This window comes from Notechis scutatus, chromosome 2, assembly GCF_049901735.1.
Source record: "Notechis scutatus isolate UNSWTSFEM ecotype Mainland chromosome 2, rNotScu1.2, whole genome shotgun sequence".
NCBI classification, from domain to species: domain Eukaryota; kingdom Metazoa; phylum Chordata; class Lepidosauria; order Squamata; family Elapidae; genus Notechis; species Notechis scutatus.
Window position 1 is genome coordinate 118,288,776 of NC_142010.1, and position 9,125 is coordinate 118,297,900.

General features: G+C 39.2%; 1 protein-coding gene across 4 annotated transcripts in view; it reads left to right on the forward strand.

Annotated features, from left to right (window-relative positions):
- Nucleotides 1-9,125, forward strand: part of BAIAP2 (BAR/IMD domain containing adaptor protein 2) — a 173,793-nt gene that overhangs the window by 125,417 nt on the left and 39,251 nt on the right. For all 4 annotated transcript variants that reach the window (XM_087955986.1, XM_026675750.2, XM_026675749.2 and 1 more), the window contains exon 7: nucleotides 8,005-8,157. In XM_087955986.1, the coding sequence (XP_087812112.1) occupies nucleotides 8,005-8,157 (153 nt within the window). The remainder of the gene's footprint in view (nucleotides 1-8,004; nucleotides 8,158-9,125) is intronic.

Sequence of the window (9,125 nt, forward strand, 5' to 3'; positions counted from 1 at the left end):
TCCTGCTGCAGAGTTTATATGCTACTCCACCCTGAAAGGACTTTGAGTGGCTTATCAACAACCTTACTGTGAAAAGGTTAAAAACAACTCAATAGAATTTAGGTTACAAATATAGTAACTCTGCACTTAAACAATACTCAAAACTTCAGAGAGAGAAAATATCATAACAAAATGTCCACTTCTCATCCTGATTTTGGCTTTCAGTGCCTCTCCAAAAAGTCACATTGTGCTGAAATAATCATTAAGTCATCTATACTGTGTTTTGCAAGGGCACATGGTGGGAGAACCAGCATGGCCGTAAGGTACATTTTTAGCTTAACCCAGGGGTGGGATCCTAATGGCATAACAACTGGTTCAGGGAGCGAGCACATGTATGCCAAACACACGCTGCACTTGGCTCCGGCAAGCATTTACCTTCTCCAGCTGACGAGCGGCACTCAGCTGTGCTGCACAAAGCAGCTGAAGAGGTAAAAGCATAGGATAAAGGACAGCCTAGAGCCCAGGTGGGCGGGTGGGCCAAACAGACGACCAGACAGTTGTTGCAGTGAACCAGTTTGGTGTCAGCTGCTCTTCGGAGCTACCGGTTCTATAGAACCAGGCTGAACCAGTAGCATCCCACCCCTGGCTTAACCACAATGTGACTTCCTGTAATATACAAACAGATACACTGTAATATCTTCTCTGGGCCCTACATGAGAGCCAGGTAACATAAGCTCATTAGGTTTAAAATTAGCTAAGAGCAAGTTGTAATATTATTGTTAAAGCGAGTGTGCGAAATTCCCACTGGGGAACAAGAGGGGTGTGATTCTGTACTCTGTTCCTAATAATCTTCTTAAGAATCCAGAAATACTGAGTCTGTGTTGCAATCGCTTCTTTAAATAGAACACGTGGTGAATCTTTCCTCTGGAATGATCTTGAACCAGAAAAATGCTTCAGGTACATTCTTATAGCCAGAAGAAGAAGGTGGTTGTTTTTCCTCTAAAATGATACACAATGTGACAGCCTCTCCGTCCATTTCCCAATTTCATACTAATTGGGTTTGAGTGGTTGTACCTATTGAAGGAAAGGCCTTGGGTTCAGGTGATATTATTGAGGGCATCAGTTCAGCTCTAAAAAGAGGCCAAGTCAGCGGAGGGACTAATTGCCAAGGTTGCAATACACTTATACTAATCTATGTTGCAGTTTGTATGCTTTACCTGCTAGAATTAGATGTTCAGTATTTTGGATAATGCTTTTAGATTCATTTCAAATTATGTATCTGGAGATGAGATCTTTCTAGGAATATTTTGCAAATATTTTATGCACTTACATAATTGTTACCTTCTGAGTAGTCGGTAGACCTCTCTTTGTGGAATCAACTTGCATGATGAATTTGCCTTAATGGAGAGGGGGAGGAAACATTCCAATAGTATGGAAGCTAAATGTTTCTTGCCTCTTGAAGTTCCCATCTCAGATAGTATTTTGAAAAGCCTATCTGCAATATTGCTTACTTTATTACTACAATCCTAATGTTAGCAGAGCTTCTGCAACAAAGGGTTACAGCTGTATGTTACTGTGCAATCCATGTGGGCAGAAGCTGTGCTTCAGAGCAGCCTATTAATGATAGGGAAAAAAAAATTCTCTCCATAGCTGTTTTTCTCTCCTTCTGTTCTCTCTTCCCACCCACCCACCCCCTTTTCCCACCCCCACACATGCCGAACAATAGAGACTGCTTATAATGCAACTCAGTCTTCAGGATCTGCAACACTCGCAGCAACCTCTCATGAGTCATCAGCTTCAGGAGATAGCATACCTTTTTTCCCTTTCTTCCGAGACTTGCACTTTTCCCCTTCTAATCCCTCCTTTATTTCTTTTTCTGATTATTTTCCTTTCTCTGATGTTGAAACTCTAGAAAGAGTGCAGAGAAGAGCAGCAAAGATGATTAGGGGACTGGAGGCGAAAACATACAGTGAACGGTTGCAGGAATTGGAAATATCCAGTTTTAATGAAAAGAAGGGCTAGGGGTGACATGATAGCAGTGTTCCAATATCTCAGGGGCTGCCACAAAGAAAAGGAAATCAACCTATTCCCCAAAGCACCGGAAGGCACAACAAGAAGCAATGGATGGAAACTAATCAAGGAGAGAACCAACCTAGAAATAAGGAGAAATTTCCTGACAGTTCCACAATTAATCAGTGGAACAGCTTGCCACCAGAAATTGTGGGTGCTATGTCACTGGTGGTTTTTAGAAAGAGATTGGACAGCCATTTGTCTGAAATGCTTGAGCAGGGGGTTCAGACTAGAAGACCTCCAAGGTCCTTTCCAACTCTGTTATTCTTTGTTTGCCATGGAGCAGATTCTGGTTTATATTAGCCCAGAAATATTTTAAGCCTTGTCTAAAGAGCTCAATCTGATTTGACTGTCCTCTTATTATCATGTGTTTAACATCCCAAGTAGACTGCTTAAGATCACATCCTTGTTTTAATGACTGATGTGACTGAGTTAACTGGAACAAGTATTTATGTTAAGAGTTTTTTTGAACAGTATTTTTATCACAAACAATTAAATGTACTGTATAAAAAACTTTCCCTCTGAAAAGTGCCATTTTTTTCCCTTAAAGAGTTGTGAATTAAACTCTAGAATTTGTAATGCAAATATTGAAGTAGCCCATTGAGGTAGTGAAAATGGCTCTTCAGGAGTTTTTTAAGGAACAGTTAAAAATAAATTTGTTCCTGGCTGGTTTGTCCTCAGTGACTGTTTTTATTTTTATTTTCTGATGTGTTTCATCAGAAAACAAAAATGTGTTACTGTATTGAAAGGTTTACTGTGTTAGCTGCCTTGAGCTGCTTTATGTGTGATAGGTGGCCCTATAAATCTAATAAATAAACAAATAAAAGAATTGTGTTAGACTACTTCTCGTCTGCCTATCATAAGAGAAGAGCAAAATAATTTTATGACACTGAGTTTGCAAAGAATATGTCTTTAGGTAACCACCCTCCACTGCCTTGCCAACTGATTATGTAAGGAAAATAGGCATATATTACCCAATAGATAGCTGTATATCAGATTTTTAACCAACAATTTGAAATGTTGATTGTGGCTGGGATGTATAATCCCCTAAATGAAGGCCTAATATTTTTTAAAAATGGGGAAAATATTTTTTTCATAACATCTCAGATGAAAATGTAAATAGATTGTGAGCTATTATTTGGTATAGATAGAACAGGAACACTGGTTCCTGTTTAGGCATCCTAGGGCCTAAAGTATTTGCATTGCTAATGTAAGTGGCCCTTATCTAGTGGATTTCTTATATACTGGTGTAGGCATCAGGAGCTAAACGTCTAAGTGATTTTATCCTAATGGCGAACTGATTAATTGACATTGCATGAACTTGCTGTTGATGTTTGCTGATCACTGCAAAGGTATAAAGTAATCAGTAGGATCTCTTTAGTTCCATCCTCAAACCTACCTGAATGCTATACTATCCCAATTGCTTTGATTAGCAATGGCTGAAAAGGTTGTTTCATTCAGGTAGAGGAAAAAGGTGAAGGTATCGCAAGTACATAGGTCCAGGATAAAGGATAGTGTTCCTTTGACCAATTTCCTGGTTGAGAAAACAGCATGAATTGCTCTGATTTCAAACAGTTGCCTGAGTTTGGAAATGGCATGTTTTTTTCCTCAGTATAAATTGAGAGCATTCAATTTTGAAAGTTTTCATCTTTTGTCTTTATGTGTCACAGGCACATACCGTGCCATGCAAACCCTTAGCAGTGACTGTTCCTCACTCATATCCTAACATCTCTGCCAAGAACATCACATTTCATTCTGTATATGGACCATAACGTTCAAAACATGCCTGTTTCAATCCAGACGCAGGCCACCCAAAACCAGCTGTTCCATCTATGGAACACTTTGCACATCCCTACTTGGAAGTTAAAAAAAAAAAAAAATTGGAAGAAGGCAATGGTAAACCACTTCCATTCTGTAGCCAATGCATTCTGCATTATGTGAGAATCTCTCCGCGCACACACATTTCTCCTTCCCTAGTAGCTCATGTTGGAAATGTTTTTGATGTTGTGGTTTGACATAGTTGCTAGTGAAACTAACTTCATATCCCCAGTAGCTTTTGCAGCAGGAGTTCCTTGCTAATACAGAATTCAAAATAAAAAATTCTCCTTAATATCTTTACCGAGAGAAGGAAATATTTTTAACGTTTGGGGGTTCAAACTGCTTGCATTTATTTTGATATGGTGATACTGTTTAACCAGCCCAAGTTATAATATCAGCCATTGTAACAGAAGAGAATACCAAACAGCAGAAGAAATGGTCAAACCTTTTCCAATATAATGTAACCCAGAACCATTGGGCTGTAATATCCAGAATTCTTAGCCAACATGATTCCCCATCATACAGGCTGGGAGTTTTCACCACCAAAAAAACCCCCAAAAAAACCAAGGTTGTAAAGCAAAACTCTTAATTATTTCTGCACCTTGTGAGAAAGTAGTCATAATAGGACCTCTTATTTCATTTGGGGGGAAAAAGAGATGGCTTAAGAGAGCTACTGTTTAGGCAGCTTGAATGCAGGCTTAGTAGCTGCTTTTCAGTTATGTTTTCCATGTCTTCCATGTGCCTGGCGGCAGTGAGCCTAAGACCTTTTCAAATAAAGGGAGAAAGTCTGAGATTATTGGGTGATGACACCTTGAGTGACTTCCTTCTGGGACAAAGATACTGCTGAAGAAAGGAACAAAACGTATTGTTTTGATTTAAAGAAATCTTGCCTTAATGCATTAGCTGGTTGCCAGAGTTTAGACGAGTGGCAAAGAAAGCAAACAAGCATTATTGTCTGCAGTTCACAGACCTGTCAGGTTTAGGCTGGTATTGTAATTATTGCTCTATTTTAAACAAGTAACATAGCATATGTTTGTGTGCTGCTGCTGAGCATGTTGGGAATTTAGGGGAGAACGTCTCAAGCTTTATACTTTATACCTCCATTTGATTCTCATTTCTCTTCTCCGCTGACAAAATAGAATATTCATATCACCCAATAAATCTTCTAAAATGGAATCTTTATTTGCATGTTCTGCCATTTCCCTTCAGATATTAAAGTTGCTAATGCGATTTCAGAGACATTAAAAGTTATGTTCCAAAGAATCTGTACCCGTAAGGCATTGCAGGAAGAGACAAATAGCAGGTGTGGATCCCTTCGGCTGAAAAGGAGGCACATCAGCTCATGGGCAGGTGTTCAGAGAAAAATGGATGCTGCTGTTAATTCCTTCCTAAAATAAAATCCAGGGCTGATGAAACACATATCACTTTTTTTTCCCCTGCGAAAAAAAAAATGGAATTTCAGAATATTTCTTAGGGGCCAAATTTACCTAACAGGCAGTGCCAGCAAAGCCTGTGATAGAGGTATGTGAAACCTCAAATCGCACAACCTGTTTGAAACAGCTGTTTCAGATGTTTGAAACAAGCCAATTCAAACTTTGTGCAAGGATTTTAGCTTGAAGTGTGTTTTGAAATGCAACTATTGTGTCCCTCACAAATAAGATATCTATGAATCAATGTGTTTGTCTAGCATGGTATTGCTTCCATTAACTGGCTGTGTTTTCAGCACTATCTGGAAATGCTGAGGCTTGAACCTCTGATCTTTTGTGGATCCAGCAGAGGATTCACTACTGAATTAGCACCCTTGGTTAGGTAAACGTTCTATAATAAAATGGAACATATCCTAAATATCCTTGATCGCACCACATGACATATCGCGACATATCGCAACGTTTTTTGCCTTTGTGGAGCCGAAGTGGGCATGCACTGTGCATGATGCATCCAGCTCACGGGCCGCCAGTTTGACAGGCCTGCTCTATACCTATGAATTAAGAAGGAAAAGCTTATGGTTTCTCTCTTTCTTTTAATGCTGCAAGGCATGATATAGTGAATGACAAGAATTTTTCCAAAGGCATTCAGCATGTATATAAATGAATTTGCAATACAATACATACAGGGTAGTTGTTGACTTACGACCGCAATTGGGACTGGAATTTCTGTCATAAATAGTTGTGGTCATAAGTCAAACCTGATTTTATGACCATTTTTATGGTGGTCATTAGGCAGATCATTGCGGTTATTAAGGGTCTCCAGCTTCCCCAATGGGTGCTTTTTCCAGACATCAGCCCAAAAAAGTTAGCAAATCATGATCATGCTGCCACTGGTCATAAATGTGAGTTGATTGTCAGGTGCCCAAATTGTAGTCACATGACTGGAAGGGTGATGTGACAGTCATAGGTGCAAGTACAAGTTGTAAATCACCTTTTCTGAAGCCATCATAACTTTGAACTATTATTAAATGGCCATAAGTTGAGGACCACCTGTAATTAAACTCCACATAAAGAAGCTTTAAGTGGCTTGATCATGGCTGCATGGGAAGGAAAGTGTTTTCTCTTTTCCATAAAGATGAAAAGCTTGTATATTGTAGCATACAAGGACACCTTTAGTTATTGTGGAAAGGAAGCCATGTTGGATTAATATCATAAAAGAGGTGGCAGAAAGAAAAGCAATTCTTTGTCACTTCAGAATGGTGCCCACCTTCTGCAGGGATTGGTGGAGGAAAGAAAAGGATTTGGAAAGTGTGGCTTGTTTATGCTTCATATGATCAGAGGAAAATAGCCTGGAGCTATTTTTCTTTTCAAGATTGCGCCTTTCTTGCTTTTGTCCTTTGCTAGAAATGGACCATCATCTAATTACAAGATTCTTAGCCGATATATTTATTTTAATTGGCTACAATACGTTTTGAATCTGTGTACATGTGGCATCTGAATAAATACTAATGGGAGGAAAGCGTGCTGCTCCTTAATATGTATTTATCCTGCAACAGGCTTCCTCTTAGGAAAGGCATTTTCCTTTCTCACAGTAGCCTTTGTTGAAATGGCATCAGCAGCCTGCCTGCAGAGTCTTTTGGGGTGAGGAGGGAGGGAGGGAGGGTATCCGGAAAGCAAGCAGAAGTGATTGCTCAAGGGGCTGGGGGTGTGTGCAATAAAGAAGGGGCTCTATTAACTCTTTTGCGGTTAATGACCTTTAAAGCTATGAAGGTTTACATCTAAAATGCTTTAGTATATACCAGGCTTTTAGGCTACTGAAACTGAGCATGGAAGTGCTGAGTGCAGAGAAACCTCTGAATGTGAGAAAGGAAATTTACTGCATTATGGATTTCTCGGGCCATTGGCTGCAGAATTAAGCGGATGACTTTATGTCAAAGTTTGAAGACTTCACATGAGGAGATGCTGTTTGGTTAAAGGGGGATATGGGGCCCTTGGAGAGGGTGTCTTCTGTTGCATCTTCTCACAGGCGAGGAGTTGTGGGTTCAAGTGGGCAGCGTGAAGCCTCTCGGCATCACCTGCAGGCCTTTGAGGAGGACCTCTGTCCTCTATGATTTTCAGAAAGAGCAGGGGAAGCTGATTCTCAGTAGCCTAGAAAGGAAAGCTCAACGGAGAAAGTATTTAAAAAAAAGCCTTCTGAAAGCCCGTTAAACTTATATGAGCCACCAAAGTCGATTCATCGCGATAGGCTGTAGAGAATTAGCAGTATCCAGGTGCAGAGGGAGTAGGAGGGAGACTAAGAATCTCTCTGCTCTTCTGCCACCCACACAACATCTGAAGCCCACGTACTGAGTCAGGAGCTTTTGTGTGAGGGAAGTCAGATGACTAAGGATGGATGTTACTGGGGGGGGGGGGGGGGAGGAGAGAGATTCTCTCAGCAGGCTTATGCTCTGTGGCCCAGTGCCCCCTGCTGTCCAGGCTGCAACTGAACACCAGATCAGGTATTTCAGAAATTCTTATGGCTAATAATGAAGAGGCAAACTGCCTACTTCTTTCTCTCTGCTTCCTTTCTCTGAAGCAACTGGAATAGATGTTAGATTTGCAAAGGAATCTGCTGTATTCCGAATACCTGCAGGCTTGTGGGCTCATATTGTGATTAACGTGCTAGTTTCTACTCACCTCTGCTATTTTAATATTCTCTCTTTTCTTCCAGTTTATTGAAGCAATGGCCAATAAACAAAGTGAGCTGGAGAACTATGTATCTGATGGTTACAAGATGGCACTCACAGAAGAGAGGCGGCGATTTTGTTTCCTGGTGGAGAAGCAGTGTGCAGTGGCCAAAAATGCTCTTACGTACCACTCCAAGGTAAGCAGGGGCACTTAGTAACTGAACTTAAACCACTCCAGGGATATAGTTTTCTTTTTAAAAAAAAAACCACACACAATAATTTTTATTAAAGATTACAATTACAATTTACAATATAAATTAACACAAACTAAAAAGAAAAAGAGAAGGTATGTAAAATACAAAAAATAAGAATATAATAAAGAAAAAGAAAAGAAATAAGCAAAGAAGTGACTTCCCTCTTCATCACAAGTATAAACAATTTTAGTAAATTATCACCTCTTAAAATGCAACAAATGATCTTTTCTTCCCATATCCCATACAAACCCAAACAAATCCATAAAGCTTTGTTGTTTCAGTTCTAATGTAAGCATAAGTCCATTAAAGGTAATCAGAGATAACAAGGTATCTATTTTAAACTTTATCAAAAAAACCCAGTTCTATATTCCTTCCTTTTACTGCTAACAACCTTGATCTTTAGTCCCTTAAAATAATATCCTGGAGCTTGATTTGTTTTGATTTTTTTCTTTGTCCCTTCTCACAAAATTCTTCAAAGCTTTAACAGGCCTGCTTTGTAAATTCAAGATTCAAAAGCATCCATGTCACTCCTTGGTTTGTTATTTGTAATATCCATTTTAATTATTAAGACAAGGGCTGGTTTCCAACATAATTCTTGTAGCCTATCCTTTTTAAATCTACTTTCAAATCAGCCTTGATCGTGTAAGGTAATACTTGTTTCTCTGCCATAATACTTTTTAAACACAATCTATTTATAGATTGCAGATACTTAACTTTTGGGTCCATTGTTCAAAAATATCCTTTAGTATGTCCAGTGTTAAAATATTTTGCTTTGTTCTGTATTAGTAAGTCAAGTGTTTATCTTCTTTAATTGTAAACTGTAGTTCCTTTTAATTCCCTATAATGTCCAGTTTTTAAAGTCATGTAGTATGTTTTTTATAGAATTCAAAATAAAAGCATTTTCCTATGGC